At 35.1% G+C, this 20702-nt stretch overlaps 2 protein-coding genes across 7 annotated transcripts; both read left to right on the forward strand.

The window, feature by feature from the left end:
• Positions 1-1103: 1103 nt before the first annotated feature.
• LOC106880866 (organic cation transporter protein) lies at positions 1104-20576 on the forward strand. Of its 6 annotated transcripts, none has more exons than XM_052972533.2 (11): positions 1107-1238; positions 7017-7066; positions 9765-9869; positions 10906-11273; positions 12026-12129; positions 13673-13827; positions 15263-15431; positions 16488-16736; positions 17866-18080; positions 18591-18699; positions 20212-20576. In XM_052972533.2, the coding sequence occupies exons 3-11, from the start codon at positions 9818-9820 to the stop codon at positions 20423-20425; spliced, it is 1635 nt and encodes a 544-aa protein (XP_052828493.1). In that variant the 5' UTR covers positions 1107-1238; positions 7017-7066; positions 9765-9817; the 3' UTR covers positions 20426-20576. The 6 variants fall into 6 exon arrangements, with proteins under 6 accessions (XP_052828492.2, XP_052828493.1, XP_089218044.1 ...); XM_089361918.1 differs by lacking the exon at positions 1107-1238 and adding an exon at positions 4417-5397 and having other exon boundaries at positions 7017-8390; XM_014931017.3 differs by lacking the exon at positions 1107-1238 and adding an exon at positions 4418-5397.
• Positions 1238-3775, forward strand: LOC106880853 (uncharacterized). The gene has a single exon (XM_052972535.2). It carries the CDS (start codon positions 1302-1304, stop codon positions 2481-2483), a length of 1182 nt encoding a protein of 393 aa, XP_052828495.1. The 5' UTR covers positions 1238-1301; the 3' UTR covers positions 2484-3775.
• Positions 20577-20702: the final 126 nt, after the last annotated feature.

Genomic DNA, 20702 nt, shown 5'->3' on the forward strand with positions numbered 1-20702 from the left:
TTTGTTTTTAACTAGTTCCTTTGATTTAAGGGAGATTTAGCTGTTGTTTCTAGCACATCTCACAACCTTCCTCGTTTATTTGTCACTTTGACGTATTTATGCTTTTCGATATTTTTCTCCCTGTAAACACATTTAATGGAATGATGATGTGGAAGTAACACACAGGTTTTGTTTAGCTTAAGGGTGGTCCATTGCCGGGATTTAAGCAAAAACAAAAAAATTTTTTTATACCCCCCACCCAGCCTGCACCAAGCGAGTGTGTGTGGTGTAAGAAAAAACATTTACTCAGATAGAACTATGCTATTAAAATATATTATTTTTTTACATAATTTTTTAAAATCATTGTCCCAGTTTCAAGTTTTCCAATACTGGTATGATCAATATGGATTAAGTCTAATTTGAGCATCTGTAAGGATGGTTGGGGGTGAAATGATTTTAATCAAAAAATTTTTTTTACATAATCATACAAGATAGAATTTGCAAAGCACAAATTTGCAAAAATTTTCTGAAAATATAAAAAACTAGAAAAGTAATGATTGGTTTATGTGATGTGTTCCAATCCAGAATCGATAAGAAACATCCCCCTCTCCCTACACACACTATCGGCTTCTCAGTTGGCATCTGCCAAATCCACTCAGGGTTTCGGTTGATCTTGGGCTGTAGCAGAAAACACTTACCCAAGGTGCCACACAGTGGAACTAAACCAAGAATCTTGTAGTTAGGAAGTAAACTTCCTACCACACAGCCATGCCTACACCTTAGTGGAGGAATTCAGATGTTCAAGTAAAAGAAATTAAATTTCTGCTATAGAATCTTTGCACTTAAAATAATTGTCCTCTCCATCTTATTCTCTTTTTTATTATTATTTCAGGATACTTGCTGACGTTGACATTAAAATATATTTACATCAGAAGAATCTGCAACATTTATCATCTTTTAAAGACAAAGGAATATGTTATACAGAAGAAATATCACCATGCTTACATAAATTTGGTGAATTGTGGTGAAAGGTTTCTTCTGGGTGAAAATATTAGCAACACTTTCTGTAATTCACTGTCTGGAATAAGTACAAAATAATTTTGCATTCTAAATAGACTTTAGATAAACTGATAAAGAACTTTGCTGCATTTTTAGATATTTTGGTTAAAGATCATGGTTGATAGAAATACAGCAGAAGGAATATTTGTTATGAATACATTATAAAAAAAGGAAAATGAGAAGCATGTGCATATATTCTGGTAAGAGAAGCAAATTTTTGGTTAAATGAATTAAAAGATTGATTTTTCTTTCATTCTGAAGAGATGGCAAAAGATTTTGGAAAGTCTTCTTATGAATGTGATATCTGTGAAAAATCATTCACGACAAAGAGTTATCTAACTGTTCACAAACGTCTTCATACCGGAGAAAAACCATATCTCTGTGAAACTTGTGGTAAAACGTTCTCTCGGAATGATAAGTTAAATGTTCACAAATGCATTAAGAGAAGAGAGAAGCAATATAATTTTTCTTTTACTAAAGAGATGACAAAAATGTTAGAAAACTCATCCTATGAATGTTGTATCTGTAAAAAGTTATTCACTACAAAAGGTCATCTTACTACTCATGTACGCATTCATACAGGAGAGAAACCATATCACTGTGATATCTGTGGTAAAGCATTCTCTCGAACTGATGAATTAACTACTCACAAACGTGTTCATACAGGAGAGAAACCATATGAATGTGATATCTGTGGTCAATCATTCACTCGTAAAGATATTTTAACTACACACAGACGTATTCATACAGGAGAGAAACCATATAAGTGTGATATGTGCAGTAAATCATTTGCTAAAAGTACTAACTTAACTGATCACAAACGCATTCATACTGGAGAAAAACCATACCATTGTGATTTCTGTGGTAGATCATTCAATCAAAATAACCAGTTAATTAAGCACAAACGTATTCATACTGGAGAAAAGCCATTTCACTGTAATATCTGTGGTGAGTCATTCTCTCGAAATGATAAGTTAAATGTTCACAAACGCTCTCATACAGGAGAGAAACCATATCAGTGTGATATCTGTGGTAAATCATTCCCTCAAAATAGTGGCTTGACTAGACACAAACGTATTCATACTGGAGAAAAGCCATTTCATTGTGATATTTGTGGTAAATCATTCCCTCGAAGTAACGCCTTAACTGCACACACACGTACTCATACTGGAGAAAAACCATATCATTGTGATATTTGTGGTAAAGCATTTTCTCAAAGTCCTGCTGTAACTGTGCACAAACGCATTCATACTGGTGAAAACCCATATCATTGTGATATCTGTGGTAAGGCATTTTCTCAAAGCCCTGCTGTAGTTGTACACAGACGTATTCATACTGGGGAAAACCCATATTATTGTGATATTTGTGACAAATCATTTCCTCAAAGAAATTCCTTGATTGATCACAAACGTATTCATACTGAAGAAAATCTATTCCATTGTTGATGTCTGTGGTAAAGCATTCATTCGAAATATGAATTTGAGGGAACATAAACATTTACTGGAGAAAACCCACATTGTGATATATGTGGAAAGTAATTATCTCAAAATCATCAATTAAGTCAGCACAAGTGTATTGGTACATTAAAAAAAAAGCCCAAAAAGCCAAAACATACCACTAATATTTGTGGTAACCCTTTCTCATCCTCATGACTTAACCATGATGTGTATTCTTACCTGAGAGAAACTGCTCATGAAACTTTTGTTAACCATTTTCTCTGAAAAGTGCTTTAACAATAAGTATGTATTCATACCAGAGTATTGACCCTAAATAAAGGTTTCAAATTTTATCACAAAGGCAGCAATTTTGGGGGAAGGGATGAGTCAATTACATCGACCCCATTGTTCAACTAGTACTTATTTTATCGATCCCTAAAGGATGAAAGGCAAAGTCGACCTCAGCAGAATTTGAACTCAGAATGTAGCAATAAATGAAATACTACTCAGCATTTCGTCTGGCATGCTAATAATTCTACCAGGTTGCTGCCTTAGTTGACCCTAAATAATCAGGAATAAATGAGTCATATAATAGAATATTTTCTCATACTTTAATAGGACATAAGTATTCCTTAAATATATATAAATATACCTGGATGTACATATATCCTATGTACACTTTTTCAGGTACATTATGTTGATTGTTTTCAAATTTTTATTGTTATCCCATCAAGGGACTAGTTTTGTTGTTGGTGACATTTTTATTTTTATTTATGGTGTGGTTCCTTCTTAACTTTATGCTGAAACTTACATGCTCATGGGTGTAAGCTTTGAATTATCATCGTCAACGTTTTTATGTCCATTGTCCAATCCATGCCAATATGGAAAACAGGCATGAAATGATTATGAAGATGTAAGTGCTGGAGTGAGTTGGACCACATTTTCTCAAACATTTCATCATTTCAATTGTAAATTTCAAATTTCAGAGTTCTGACTGCACCAATCATCATCATCATCATTTAACGTCCGCTTTCCATGCTGGCATGAGTTGGATGGCTTGAGTGAGGACTGGCAAGCCTGGAGGTTGCACCAGGCTCCAATCTGATCTGGCAAGGTTTCTACAGCTAGATGCCATTCCTAACACCAACCACTCCAAGAGTGTAGTGGGTGCTTTTTACGTGCCACTGGCACAGGAGCCACTCAGGTGAATGGTGCTTCTTATGTGCCATCGGCATGGGAACCAGTCAGGCTTGTGGATATTCATAACAATTTGAAATCTAAATAAAGTTGGTTTGCTCTTATATTCTTCTTCTTTTATTTTATATTTGGAACATCTAACCAAGTCTTGTACTCACTTCAGTTATAAATTACGCATAGAATTCACTGATTTGATCAATGTATGATGAAAGTTTCCCACATTTTCTAATCTGATTTTCACCAACTGTTTACTTCTAACCTATATAATTTATTCACACTATTTGACCCTAGATATTATTTACTGTTATGAGGAAGTGAATTTATGTCAAGAACAATTAACATGGCAATACAAAAATTTCACTGATTATTTGCTTTTGCAATCAACTTGCAGGTGCAAGAGCTACCTGTTGAAAGCTCTGCATCCTGATGCTAGTAAGCTTATGGAGTCATCAGGAGAGAATAAGTGATTTGCTGGAAATCTTATTTGTTGCTTTTGGGAATGCTGTGCCGCATCTTCAGCAAGTGTCTTCCACTATAGCCCTAGGCCCACTAAAGTCCTGTTAGTGGATTTGGTAGATGAAAACTGAGAGAAACCGGTCATATCTGTATGTGTGTATGTATATGTTTATATATATTTATGATGACTTTCTATTTTATTCAAGGTAGGCACTGCCTACCTTGCCTACCTAGGTGGCACGTCCCTGGTATGTATGTATGTATATACACGTGTTGTACAAACGTTTCTCACTATAATCCAATGACGAACAGATGTCTCTCTCTATGGTGACCTGATTTGTCATTTCATCTACTGAAAGTCTTATGACGATAGAAGAGTGGCAACATCTGCTGACGTAAACAGTCCGAAGTGTACGGGAAGTTACACCTATCGTATGTCACCTGTGCTTCAAGCCTGGTAGACCTGCAACAGGACTAAACATTCAACTGACAGGTCATGGATGGGAAGTCAGAAATGCCATCGATAACGAAGAAGCACATGGCGGAGCAATCACCGTGTGTGTGTATCGACCATCATCATCATCATCGCCATCATCATTTGATGTCTGTTTTCCAGTAAAACAGTAACAATAAAGTTTATGCTGGCATATTCCCACGGGTGCTTTCCTGACTTTCTTTCACTAGTCATTTCGCGGATTCTGGTCAGTGAACTCCAACCTTGCGTTTTGAATCTAACTAAATTTCCTGTAACATTATTCCTCTGCCAAAAGTTGGCTATAAATCAACAAATGAAAGGCGGATAGAAAATTGGGGAGAAAAAAAGAGAAACGAAAGTAAAGTTCCTTCCCGAATCACGTATACTCATGGGGCCCAGTTTCCATGGCGTATATATTTCCCGCCTGGATGGGACGCCGGTCCGTCGCGGGAATAATTCATTTTTGCCAGCTGAGTGGACTAGAACAATGCGAAATGCAGTGTTTTGCTCAAGAACACAACGCGTTGCCCAGTCCAGGAATCGAAACCACAATCTTACGATCATGAGTCCAACACTCTAACCACCAAGCCACGCGCCACCACTGGATAGATTTGTCTCTTCGAAAATTTGCATCCTAATCAAAGAGTTTTTTTGTTTCTTTTACATAACGTGATGGTCAGTGTAAGCATGTAATGGGCTAGAAAAGAAAATTTGACTATTGTTTTGTGCAGGAATATGTATAACGGACATGTATGTGTCTATCTTTGAGTCGGAAAAGTCAAATTGCGTATACGTGTAAGTAAATTTTCAAGTGAATTTGAATATTAAGAACAAAATCACATGCTCAATATTCGAACTGTATAATGAAGTATAAATGCTTCTGGTGATATATATGTGTTACTAGTTGTTTGTGAGCGAAGTGAAAAGCAAGGTGAACCTGACAATATAGATATGTATTGGTTGATAAGCGCCTAGCAAAAGAGGTGGCGGTGTGTGTGTGTGTGTGTGTTAGTAGTCTGGGTGAAGTAAGTTATTGTAACAAGGAGCAGAGTCTGCTACTGTTGTGTGATATGTAAAGGTTGTCTTGGAAAGTTAGGCTAAAAAAAAAACAGTTTTAATCCAAACTAGGAGCGGCATTTGGTTAGCTATGTCAGGAACGCGAGCTTAATGTTTAAAATTCATAAGAACATAACCGTTGATATAGTGAAAGCACACATAGAATAAAGTAAATGTATAAGGATATATGTTTGTATGTAAGTGTTTCTTTAACTCTGTTCAAGCCTATAAGGAATAAAACCGGAGTATTTCGCAACGAAAAGCATAGTACCATGCAAAGCGAAAACTCAATTGACTTGAAAGGTGGTAATATGGCGAAGGGATTGAAATAAAATGCCATGTAGACGTGTGAGAAGCGATTGAGAGATGCATAGCACTGCACCAGATGCGAATGAGATTTGTGCAATGTGACGCCGTTTGAAAGTGAGATTTGAGGAAAGCAAAGATAACGCGAGGTTTCATACAAATGTATGTTGAGATGTGAAATGAAAAAATGACATTAATATCATGCAAGGTACTCGTGGTGACACATGTTTCCCACGAAAGCAAAGCTGAATGCAAGAGCGAGAACTGCAGACTACAAAAAGTAGTGACTTTTATGTATTTTGCATACCTGTCAATTAGTATGCCAATGTGTGGGCAAAGAAAAAAAGATCTAATACCAAAAAAACAACAACAAAAAAACAAAACAAAAAGAAAACCCACACAAGAAATAAAGGAATGCCGCTTTCTGCATTTGTTAAACAGGTAGAGAAATATTGAAAACAGTGAAAAGTTGCAATGTTTAATAACAATTCGAAACGAAAAAGATTGTTTCAACGCCAAGGAAAATTAACGAAATGAGAAAACAAAAAAACAAAAACAAAAAAAAGACATTTTTCTTTGACGCGATGGAGACAAGGTCGACGATATTCAGCTCTGAAAAGAAAGCCGATTCTCCATCTTTCAGCGTCCGTTCTTTTAAGAATTGGTGAAAACAGTTATGTGAGATGATACTTTTATCGATGACGATACGATGATGTTCGAGTTTTTAAGTGATGCATGCTTGATAAAGTATCACTACAGAACATTTTCGGTTATGGTGTGCTGTAAATAAAATCACTCTTAGAATATGATGGAACTGAGCACCAATGTTTATTGTAGCTCTGGCAATGATGAATAATAGAGGGAAAGCAAAGTGTCAACTGTGGAATATTTCTCGGATATCTAAATGTAGCGTAAAATCTGTCGCAAGACGTCTTAACAAAATAGTTGTTCTTGCGTCGTCGGTCAACATTTTTCAAAAGCAAGATTAATGTATGTTGTACTGGTTAAAGATGTTTTTGAATACATTTTCTGTCTGTTAATATTTCATCTAGAACTTAATGGCACCGGAATAAACGTTCAATGAATCACAACAATAGAGAATGTAAGTACAGTTAATATATATCTCTATATATTTCGCAACGCAATAAAGCAATAATGTAGCCGGATAGTGTATCTTGTCATTTTACAGCGTATCTGTAACATTATGTATGCGTAGGCGCAGCCACGGGTTTGTGGTTTAGAGGTTCGCTATGCAATGGTGTGATTTCGGGTTCGGTCCCTCTGTGCGGCACCTATGACAAGCGTCGTCTATTACAGCTCCAGACCGAACAATGCTTTGTCATGGATTTGGTAGACGTAAACTGTGCAAGCTCGTCATATATGTGTGTGTGTGTGTGTCTGGCACCCCAACTGCTTGACAACTGGTGGTGGTTAGTTTACGTTCCCATAACGGTTTAGTCAAAAAATCCGAGTAAGTACCATACTTAAAAAATAAAGATAAAAACGAATACCTAAGTATTGGGAACGATTTGTTCAATTAAAACTCTCAAAGGCGGTGCTCCAGCATGGCTGCAAACCAATGACTGTAACAAATAAAAAGAGCAAAGAGAAAGATAAGCGAAAGGGTTTTTACTGTAGTGTGTGTACGAGTGAAAACGTATGCTTTCGCCCTTGAAACCCTTGAAGCCATTGGTAGGTTGTTTTCTGGTTAACACAATCATTTTTGCCTCAAAATGTTTACTGTCTACATAGGGGTTTTTCTCAATGTCAGTCATCAAATTGTTTACTGGCTTGCCTTTTTTTTTTTTACCTGTTGCTTTGACGTTTTTAGTCTCCTTGGTAACGATTTCTTCTTGTTGAAGCCCTGAAAGTAGCCACAGATAGACAAGCATGCATAAATAGACGCGCATATGGTTGTCTATATGTGGCTCACACATATACACATAGACGACTATGACATGCGTGCACGCACACGCATGCACACAGTCAGATATACGCACACATATCGACACACAAACAGTAATCTCTCGACTATCGCGATTACTACGTTCCAAAAACCACCCCGCGAGAGGTGAAAATCTGCGAAGTAGAAACAGTTCTCTACTGTATATTTTTTTTTATTGTCTTTATAATTTGCATATATTTATTTTATTATAAATGCAAAACAACACCACGGAAGAATCGACGTCAGCTTAAATAATAAACCGCGATAAGTGAACCGCGATATGGCGAGGGGTTACTGTACATACAAGCAGTCACGCACGCGCATAGGTGTGCTGTATGTTACATAATTGAAAACTGATTAAACCACATCAAGGCCATTCACTGCAGCAATGGGAAGCGGTGTTACGATATACTTGATGTATTCTGACAGCTGGATTGATAACGTCTGCATGGCTTATTACATTCTGGAGCAGGACATATTGGTAAATATTATTTTGTTGTCAGTGGAACCCGGGTTCTTTTTTCTTTTTTTTCTTTCTTAAATGAAGAGAAACTAATCAAAAAATGTATGGTGTTGATGAAAACAAACATACTCACGGGTCAGCAGATCTTTAACTACACACACACACACACGCGCGCACATACACACGCCCCCCCCCGCGCGCATGATATGATCTAATTGTTTTCTTTGACACAAACACCAACTTTATTTATGTGATGTAATTCGGCATCATTTATGTATTGCTTATTGATAATAATAATAATAATAATAATAATTATAATAATAATAATCCTTTCTACTAAAGTCACAAGGTTTGAAATTTTGCGAGACGGAACCAATCGATTACATCGATCGCAATGCTTGAATAATTCCTATTTTATCGGCTCCGAAAGCATGAAAGGCAAGGTACACTTCGGCGGGATTTGAACTCAGAGCATAAAGATAGACGAAATACCGCTAAGCATTTTACCCGGCGTGCTAACAAGTCTGTCAGCTCGCTGCCTTTTTTATTATTATTATTATTATTATTATTATTATTATTATTATTATTGTTATTGTTGTTGTTGTTGTTGTTGTTGTTGTTATAATAATAATAATAATAATAATAATAATAATAATAATAATTAATTCGTTTTATTGGCCACAAGGGCTAATATCAATTAAAAACATATAAGTACAAAGACAGGACGAAGGTTACAAAAGGTTTTGTCCGAAAAGGTAGGAAAGTTCGTCTAAACAGAGGAAGAAAACGGAGAAAGATATAATAAATAAATAGATAAATAAATAGATAAATAAATAAGTAGAACTCCCAAAGGGGGAGGCGCTTCGAAAAAGGAAAGGTTACACGTGGAAAAACCCATAAAATAATAATAATAATAATAATAATGTGAATCCCTTGTTGAAACATTTTTCTTTATATCCCAGGAGGATCATTATGCCAATAATAAACACACGCACTAGTACAGCTTCACTTTACTGTTGCCCAATTGGTTACTTATTTAACTAAACTAGTCGATTGCTTTGTTTAATCACTCGGTTAATTTGTCAGCGGAAAGACTGACAAACACCTGGCTGGTTGATTAACCAAATGATTAAACAAGCTGTCAAGATCGACGGATTTCCAGTTCTGAATTCTAGTATCATTACAATTTGGACATTTCAAAATAAAATTCAGATATTTTAAAATAATTATGAGCAAAAATATATCTTTATAATTATTGTTTACTAACCTGAATAAGAACAACAGTAACCCGGACAACGCCGAGTCATTCAGCTAGTTTTAAATAAACTAATTTACATGAGTAATTTTATTAATATGGTTGCTGTTTTGTCTCTTTCAAATATTTTCTTACAGGAGAACAGAATTGGGGATTTCAAGGCAAAATTAAGGCAAACTCTCTTTTTAACATGGATGAAACTCAAGAATCTGAAGTAAAAACAATAAAAGAAGAAATTACACGTAAATAATTATTTTTAATATAACCGGATCCTGATTAAGATGTGAAATTTTACTGACTTATAAATATATTTTTTTAAATACAGGCGCAGGAGTGGCTGTGTGGTAAGTAGCTTGCTTACCAACCACATGGTTCCGGGTTCAGTCCCACTGCGTGGCACCTTGGGCAAGTGATCTTCTACAATAGCCTCGGGCCGACCAAAGCCTTGTGAGTGGATTTAGTAGACGGAAACTGAAAAGAAGCCCGTCGTATATATATATATATATATATATATATATATATATATATATATGTGTGTGTGTGTGTGTGTGTGTGTGTGTCCAACATCGCTTTACAACCGATGCTGGTGTGTTTACGTCACCGTTACTTAGCGGTTCGGTAAACGAGACCGATAGAATAAGTATTAGGCCTACAAAGAATAAGTTCTGGGGTCGATTTGCTCGACTAAAGACGGTGCTCCAGCATGACCGCAGTCAAAATAACTGAAACAAGTAAAAGAATAAAATGTTCTAGTTATATTAACAAGGTGTATTTTGTTTTCAAATATTTCTCAGACGTTTAGCTTAGTGTTTCAACCTGCTGCTCAATTCTATCAATACCATAATTTATTATCTGATTTACATCTCATCTGAAGAATATTCTGAAGAGTATTCAACGTAATTTAATTGAGTTCCAAATGCTGATTACCGCACATACTTTTGTAGGTACATGTTTTACTGTAACAAATATTAAATGAATTCTTATCATTTTGACTTGTGTTGCAATTTATATTCAGCCAGAAACATGATGTTTAATTTTAGTTCAAATTTAAAGAAAACAAAAGATGAAGAGAGATAAGAAAACAACAAAGAGGTGTATTAGTTTGACGCTCAGGAAGAAAGGAAAAGTATTTGTCGTTTCGAGCCGACGTTCTTCGACAGAAAGGGATGAGAGGGGGAAAAAAATAGGGAGAGAACGAAAAATCGGAGACAGAAAAAATGTGTAGGGATTAACGGTTTAACATGATGGAATAACTGGAATTCATCTTCCATATTTCAGCTTTTTCACAGCGGGATATCACACAACTAATAGAAAAATGTGGCTTTGGACCTTTCCAATGCTGGTTCTACACTTTTTTGTTTGCGACAAGGCTTTTTACAGTGATGAGTGCAATGAGTTTAGCATTTATTACTGCAAATGTTCCTTTCGTGTGCTATCCTCCAAATTATGATACTTCAGCAATTCCTGCAGCTTTTACAGAGAATGAATATCTACAACTGTTTCAACCTGAAGACGATCACTGTTCTCTGTATAACAACACTTTAACTGAAATATTTCGTTCAACGTCAACTGTCAATTTATCGAAAATACCATGTTCTTATGGACGGAAATTTCTAACAGAGAATTTTTCTACAGTTGTAAGCGAGGTGAGTCAAAGAATGAAGCAATTACTGTAAAACAAGAGGTAATGTCACGTTATTTCATCGTTGCTACTGACCGTCTGTATATTGCAGGTACGTTACCAGCGAAACCGTTATTTTCCAATGACTTATTACGCTTACATAATCGGGAAAAGCATGATTATTTCATAAGAAATCATATTTCTGATACACAGAGCAAATACATGAATCAATTCTACATCTATCTATCTATCTATCTATCTATCTATCTATCTATGTCTGTCGGTCGCTGTCTCTCTCTCTCTCTCTCTCTCTCTCTCTCTCTCTCTCTCTCTCTCTGCATGCGCGCGTGTATGTCTCTAAAGCATACATATATACAGACATGCATATATGCATTTACTTTCACCACAACTTTCTCTCACTGTTTCTGTTGTACCTGTATTTCAAAGGGTCAGTCTTGTCACACTGTGTGTCACGCAGAATCTCCCCGAGAACTACGTTAAAGGTACACTTGTCTGTGGAGTGCTCAGCCACTTGCCCGTTAATTTCACGAGCTGGCTGTTCCGTTGATCGGATCAACTGGAACCCTCGTCGTCGTAACCGACGGAGTGCCACGATATAAGTATAATTAACGGGAAGTGATCTCATTCTGTACTTTCTAACCAAATGAAAAATAATAACGATGATTACATTACAGATGGTACACGTTGAAATTAAGCAAAATTGAGCAATAATCTTGACTTTGTAATATTATCTATTTCATATTTATTTTGTTATAGTTTGATTTAGTGTGTGGGAAAAAATGGTTAAAATCCACATTGCAGTCCGTTTATTTTGTCGGTTATCTTATTGGATCAATCATATTTGGTGTTTTATCTGATAGGTAAGCTATATTTCAATAAATATTTTTCTTAAACATAATATTCAGTCTTAAATGTATATTCAGTTTATAGTTATTGATTTTGGTCACTTTCATGATTTATGCATTCTACCAGAGTTCTTTCCTTTAGTGTGCGAGAATAATTTCCATTTAATAGTAGAATCAGTCATCGTCAGAAGAAAATATCTTCTTGAGTGCATGAAATATATTGCTGATATTTCCTCTTCTTGATTATGAAGTTAGAAATGGTGTAGTATTAGCTCAGACAAACAAGACAACTCATCCCGTCTATATTGATTTTGAATTTTGGCACCAGGTTAGCAATTTTAGAGGAGGAGGAAAGTTGATATCATCGATCCCAGTGTCCAACTGGCACTTGTCTTACCGACCTCGAAAGAATAAATGGCAAAGTCGACCGCGACGGGATTTGAACGCAGAATGCTAACGATTCTGCCTTGTCACCACGTCTATGTTGGTTACAAATTTTGTTACAAAGCAAGCGATTTTAGAGGAGGAACGAAGGAAATAAGTCGATTGCATAGACACCAGTTTTTAACTGGTACATGTCTTGTTGATCCTGAAAGGATGAAAGGCGAAATCGATCTCGGTGGAATTTGAACTCAGATCGTGAAGGCGGATGTAATGCCGCTAAAAAGCTTGCCTGGTACGCTAAACGATTCTGTCAGCTCACTGTGTTGTCATCACGTGTGTATTCGTTTCTACTCTGGCACAAGGCCCGAAATTCTGGGGGATGGGACCAGTCGATTAGATTGACCCCAGTACGCAACTGGTACTTAACTTATCGACCCCAAAAGGATGAAAGGCAAAGTCGACCTCGACGGAATTTGAACTCAGAACGTAAAGACAGACGAAAAAGTATGTCTTCTACTATAGCCATACGGGCATATGGCGTAGTGGTTAAGAGCGGGGCTACTAATCCCAAGATTCCGAGTGCGATTCCAGGCAGTGACCTGAATAATAATGATAATAATAATAATAATAATAATAATAATAATAATAATAATAATAATAATAATAATAATAATAACAACTACATCGAAAACTACCTTAGGAATGAGAACCCAGGTTCGAAATTTCCCCAAGACACCTGATGAAGGCTGGAGGGTATATCAGCCGAAACGTTGTGTTAACAACAAATAAGATGATGACAAAATTCCGTCAATTATAAATAATGTAAATAATGTAAATAATGTACAGAATGATATTGATGTCAGATCGGGAACTTGAAACATATTTTCAGGCGAAGATTAAGGTTTTATTTAAGAGAATTGATGATATTGATGAATAATAATTTGAGATGTCAAACTGAATGAAATGGGTGTATTGTTTATTATGAAGAGAGTGAAACCAAGTGATGACGTCTCCTCTGCATTTCCAGAGCAGAAGCTTAGGGTTAGTTCTAACCAGGGGTAGAATACGGTCAATGATACATTTACTAATTCGAACTAAGTCGGATTTAGTAGAACTTAACTAATTTTTACATTTACGTATCAATGATTAATTTACATTTCTGTTTTTCGTGTAGATTTGGTCGGAAACTTACTTTTTTTATGTCGAACACATTCTTTGCTGTTTGTGGAATCAGCAAAATCTTCATGCCATCATCCATCGCGTTTATGATTTTCCATTGTATGCAAGCTTCTGGTTTTATGGGTATTTCAATCAGTACTTATGCACTCAGTAAGTTATTCCAAAAAAATATTTTCCCCGCAAACTTTTATATGGATTTATTTGAATAGTGTATTTTTCTCTTGTTTATGCAACAAAACTCAAACACACATATATCTATAGAACATGCGCACATTATACATTATAATATTTATTTTATGGTATATATTATATAATATATATTATATATACGCGTGTACATATATGCGCATGTTCATAACTTACATAAGCAACATACATGCATACATACATACGTACATACATACATACATACGTACGTACATAATATATACATACATACATGCATATATAAATACAATATGAGCGAAGAAATATTGATTAAAATGAATAGCATAAATAAATACTTAAGGCAGGCCTTGAAGGAAGATAGTATGCCATTGAAGAGGTTGCGAATAGCAGCCACTCAAGAATTCGCGAATAGCGACGAAAGGACTTTGACTTACAAACAACCGGTTGGTTGTTTAATCAGCACATTAAGCTTGTCTTTTAAGGAAAAGGACAGGCTTATTGTTTGGAGATAAGGTGACAACCGTGGACACTGTGTTTCTTGCTCAAAAGCCATCGTCAGCACAATAATTGTCTAACATCATCTCCAGTAGCCAAAGGACTTAGAATCATATAAAACAGAGTAGAAGCTTAATCTTATTAATATTAACCATATCTTGGTTCCTCGTTGACAAGCGTCTGATATTAAAGGATATTAAATGATGTAATATGCAAACTAGTATGTTCTTCGATACTACAAGATTTGGTGTGTACATAAACAGATTGGTTATAATATTATGTATATGTATTTATATAATATACATAATATATATAGTGCTTTCAAATTTTGGCACAAGGCCAGCAATTTTGGAGAGAGGGTAAGTCGATTACATCAATCCAAGAGCTCAAATGATACTTTTTTTTATCGATCTCGAAAGGATGTAAGGCAAAGTTGACCTCGGCAGAACTTGAACTCAGAACGTAAAGATGGACGAAATGTCGCTAAGTATTTTGCCCGGCGTGCTAACGATTCTACGAACCCTCAAACACGCACACACAGAGGACAGGTTTCAACACAGTTTTCGCCTACCAAATTCACTCTCAAGGTCGACCCAGGGCTAAAGTAGAAGACACTTTCTCAAGACTGAACCTAAAGCTACATGATTGTAAAACAAACTTCTTAACCACAACGCCATGCCTGTGACTGTTTGTGCATTGATATACACATTCTTAAAAATAAGCACACATACACTCACATATGTGTATTTGAATGTGCACCTATGTAAAGATATATTGATATTAAAATTTTAGTTGTCAGTGAAATTAACTGTTTTAATTATCAGACGAACTTAACTCATCTATATAACAATATTTCCCCATTATTTTATTTTTCAGAACTCAAAAGTACTTGTTGCATTTATGTTTATTTTATATTTCACAGACTTAGAATTTGCCCCTTCAAGGTACCGTACACCTCTTAGTTTTGTGCATATGTCCATGTATACATTCACTTCGATGCTTTTACCAGCGTTCGCCTATGCCATACCTAACTGGCATTATTTAGAATTGACGGTGTGTCTTCTACCCCTGGCTAATTGTTTCCTTTGGAAGTGAGTTAAGTATATTTTTCATTTTCTTCTTATACAAAATGAGACTAAATTCTTCAATTTCTCGGCAGATTTCTTCTATTTATTCGATTTAAATTTACCAAAAAAAAAAAAAAGAAAAAGAAAAAGTACTTGTTCTGAGCATTTTCGTAATTTGACTTTACGTTATTCATTTTTCCTTCAACTTACGAGAGACATTTCTGCATCTTTTGCGGTTTTGGATAAATTGAAACCAGAAAACACCCACGGCATTACTAAGTCCCGGTGGTGAGGTAGAATGGATTCACTGCCATTCTCACATCTTCACATCCTATATATAAGCAAAATATAAGTATAGGAATTTTAAAACCACATTCATTAGTATACAGGTGTTTCCGCTATGAGGAAGTGTTTTAATATTTAAACGCTGTTTCAATAAAGGAACGCTTCATGTTAAAGCTCTGGGTGTACAATTCCTTATAGCAGAAATAACTGCAAGCTAATAAACATAATTAAGTTTTGTCATTTTGTCATTCATATAGTATATGTATATATATATATATATATATATATATATATATATATATATATATATATATAGTTGTAAAATATCGTTATAGGTATAAAAATACCATAAACAGTTATAGAAAAATGGAGGAGAAAAAGATGTTGAATCAAAATTAGATTTAATACAAAATAGGATTCAATACATACACGCGTTTCAAAGGACAGAGCCCGAAGATTGCTCGGTGACAAGGAGCGTTACAAAATGTGTCTCGACTCGTGTTTCCAAAGCAAGAAACTATTAATAACTCGTATACATACATACATGCATAAATACACACACACACACACGCATACATACATACATACATACATACATACATACATACATACATACATACATATATATATATATATATATATATATATATATATATATATATATATATATATATATGTAATTATTTGCCTGCAATAACTACAATATTAATGTGCATTAAATTTATTAGTAGAATTCATATTTTTGACAAACTCTATGTAAAGTGCTTTTTTTTCTTCTAACAAAACATGTTTCAGTTGTCTTCTCGAATCTCCAAGGTGGCTTATCGGCAGGAAACGCTTTCGAGAAACAAAAGAACTTCTTGAGAAAATGATGATGAAAAATAATCTCGATCATCAGGAGGTGTTCAATGTTTTTTGGGAGGATATAACGAAAGAAAGAAAACCGGTCAAAAGAAGATGGTCCTCGGAAAAGACTTATAGTTTTATCGATCTATTTAAGACGGTCCAAATGGCTACGATCACGATTAATATTTGCTTTAGTTGGTAAATATCTACCATGTATTTAGACGCCTGATCGCATTTTGGTGTTATTCTATTTGTTGTAAATGTTGGTTTCAAATTTTGGCACAAGGCCAGTAATTTCGAGGCAGGGGATAAGTCGATTACATAGACGCCAGTACTCAATTGGTACTTACTTTATCGATCCCGAAAGGATAGAAAGTAAAGTCGGCCTCGGCGGAATTTGAACGCAGAACGTAAAGATGGACGAAATGCTGCTAAGCATTTTGCCCGTTGTGCTTACGATCCTGCTAGCTCGTCGCCTTACTTGCTGTAAAATATTCAGGTGAACTGAAGGCTATCCTAGTTTAAACATTATTGCAGAGCTAAAAGAGATTTCAAAGAAATGCATTTTGAAGCAATGGCAACGCCTGCGATTTGTAGCAATCCGGACAACATTTTGTCAGAAAATTTATGAGGATGACCAAAAAATTTTATAAAAGCAATACGAGTTTTTGTATTACGAATCAAATTCATAGTTAATGCTCAATGTAGTTGTAAAACAGTAATGGGCAAACTGCGGCCCACGGGACTTTATGAATGGCACATAAAACGAAAAATTACCTTGAAATTTTGAAGTGATGCAGTTGAGAAAGATTGCCCATGTCTCTTATAATAAAATGATTGAGGCATGAAATATGGCAAAGTGTATTATAGTAACAAACTGCACAGCAGCGATTGTAACTGATCATAGAATAAAATTTGATCATGATCATATTGGTTTCAAATTTTGGCACAAGGCCAGCAATATATATATATATATATATATATATATATATATGACGAGCTTCCACACATTTTCCGTCTACTAAATTCACTCACAAGGCATTGGTTGGCTCGAGGCTATAGTTCAAGACACTTATCCAATGTGCCACGTAAGGAAACTAAAACCGAAACCAGGTGGTTACATAGCGAGCTTCTTCGCCCCACATCCATGTTTTCGTCTATTATGAAATATATAAACATCACTCTAATGTATTTTATATTTGAATGTTTAATAGAAAAAATACCCCTCAAAATATTTTCTTTAATGGTAAATGAAATCCAACATTTGCAATACAAATGAAAAGAGCATATATTTATTTATGTAATATGTAGTTGTTTTATTTTACAGGTGCGTGATCAGTATGCTTTACTACGGAGTAACCCTTAATTCTGTTGATATGGCTGGAAATCGTTATGTAAACTTTTTATTAATGATACTCGTGGAGTTTCCCAGCCATATATCTGCTTACTATTTATTTAGATTTTTTGATCATCGAAAGCCTATTAGTTTCTTTATGACGTTTAGTGGATTGAACTGCATCGTCTCAAATTTTGTAGCCGAAGGTAATGCATAACACTCATTTTATATTTTATACACATTGGAAATTAACGTCATCTTATCTGATTATATGTTATTGAAAATGACTACCGTATTTTCCGGCATACAAGTCGAATTTTTCAGCTCCAAAAGGTAGGCCAATTTATATACCACTACAATTTTGGAGGACCAAATATTCAATGCAACTTGATTTGGAAAGATAGTGACAATCTTTGAATGTCTACTCTATATGTTTATACGATATACAACATCGACTTGTATGGCAGAAATTACGGTGTTTGCATCAATTTTACTTGAATAATTTCATGTTCAATAAAAGGCTTCACAATTATATTACATCACAGTAAAGGGCTAAAAAGGAGCTTTTAACTACAAAGTATTGAATCAAAAATATACCGTAGAGAAGAACTTCTGCTAAATGATAATGTATTTCCCGTATTAACAAGCATGATGCTAAAATGTAATATCTGTCAAAAATATATTTCGGTAATAATCTTTGATTTTATTGAATTTAGGATCATTTTGGTTTCCTCTGGCAATGGTTATTCTTGGAAAGTTTGGAATCTCCGCAGCTTTTGCTTCAATTTATCTCTTATCTGCAGAAATATTTCCGACTGTTGTTCGGTAAGTTTTTTTCAAATCTCTGTGAAAATGTGAGCATTACAATTAGCCAAGTCGATATCAATCTAAGCTGTTTTCTGAGTGTAGATAGGTGATGCTACAGTAGTGTGTCTGTAGCAAAAACATAACTCTAATTTCTTTTCACCTCATCAAACTGTCACTATTCATTGATCAGTTCGAATTTCTCGATATTGATTAAGACGATCACAATACGCAGTAATTTACAACAGGAGTATTTATCTTCAGATTAAAAAGCAATGAGTGAATGATACATAAATTCCTTTTGAACATCACCCCAGTTTAACACTAGATAATTTAGAAATGTAGTTGCAATGATGCACACATAAAGATACTTTGCATAAACTAGATTAACTAAAGATAATGACTCGTCGCTTGTAGGGGTCGTGGCAATTCAGTATATAATATCCAGTTCCCCATTTCAAGTGGAATTCCAACCACGTTTCGTGGTTTGCTACCTCAACAGCTCCTTTATAGGACCCAGTGACTAAAGACATCATCAGGAGGAACCACATCCGGTTTCGGCCCCTACTCCTCTACCGTTTTCGACGTGGTGCCCCTCACTCACTTTCGGAAGTGTCTTCAACTCTTGTGTTGAGTGCACTTTTTTTCTCCTTTTTCTTTGGTCTTTTGTTCTTTGGTTTCTTCGATGGCAGCGAGCGAATGACCATCCTGCCAAATTTCCCTTTAAATACTCGCCGGTAGGCTCCAGGAGCTAGCACGAGCTAACTGTCACGTGACTCTAAGCTTCATTATCCTTGGGTACAGTCCAAATTGCAGTATCCAACATTTCAATTTCCCCAGTAATGTTGTTCTGTCAATTGCCTTTAGTCCTTGTTCCACTAAATCGCGTGTTTCTTTGCTTTGTTTCTTATCATTTAGTAAATCTCTGTACCATCTGCCGAGACTCTTTACTGGTTGTTCTTTCACCGTTGATACATCTTCACCTCTTATCCTGAATTTCACCTCTATTTGGACAATTTACTTGTTTTACTTAGATTTTGCATTTCTCTGTGAAACAAACCGTTGTCAGAAAAAGGCTGAATGTCTATAAAATGAATCTGTCATTGACCGTAGAGGGCAGAAGGTGAAGTATATAGTAATACATTAGCAAACATGATGAAATAAAATGAGAGGTTACTACAACTTAGTCTAGCAATATTCACAAGAGCAGTGAATATTGTAGCTATGATTGAAAGAACAGAAAGATGTCATAGATTTCTGCTCTGTTAATGACTTAAAAAATAACAATTTAAAAAGAAACATTTTTATATGCCGCCCTAATAAAAGTTAGTGTGATGGTTGGACTGTTTTTGATGTGTGAGGAATACTTTTGTACAGGTCATATCTGTGAATATTCAAGCAGTATTTTTTTTTGGTGAGAAAATATTCCTATTTTTCAATACTATAGAGTAAACAAAAATAATCAATAATGAGTGACAGACAAACGCTACTAGAAATACGTGGACATTAATCACAATTCTTCTTTTTTTACAGAGGAAATGGGTTAGGTGTTGCTTCAATGTTTGCCCGCTTCGGTAGCATTTTTGCACCTTTTATCCTTCAATTGTCATCTTACGTGAGATGGCTTCCTCTAAGTGTCTATGGCCTTTTGTCAGTGGTAGCTGGATTATTGCTGTTATGTCTACCAGAAACAAAGCACAGAGATCTACCTCAAACATTTGATGATTTGAAAGCGTGGAAAAAATGAAATAGTGATGAAAACGAAGAGGAGTTACGATAAAATAGAAAGGAAAAACAAACAAACAAAAATAAACTGTATATGCTTGAATTTATTAGGGAATTCTAGTTTCATAATTTTCTATGTTGATTCTTTAAAATAAATCATTTTGAAAACAAAACCAAGTGATTTCGTGTTACTTTTGAAGCTAATTAGCAAATACTTCATTAAATACTTCATTAAATATTATGCATAGGATTATTGTATCGTTTGTATTTACAATATTTTGTTATACGCATGTTATGTT

This window comes from Octopus bimaculoides, chromosome 13, assembly GCF_046866305.1.
Source record: "Octopus bimaculoides isolate indiv1 chromosome 13, ASM4686630v1, whole genome shotgun sequence".
In the NCBI taxonomy this organism is placed as follows: Eukaryota; Metazoa; Mollusca; class Cephalopoda; order Octopoda; family Octopodidae; genus Octopus; species Octopus bimaculoides.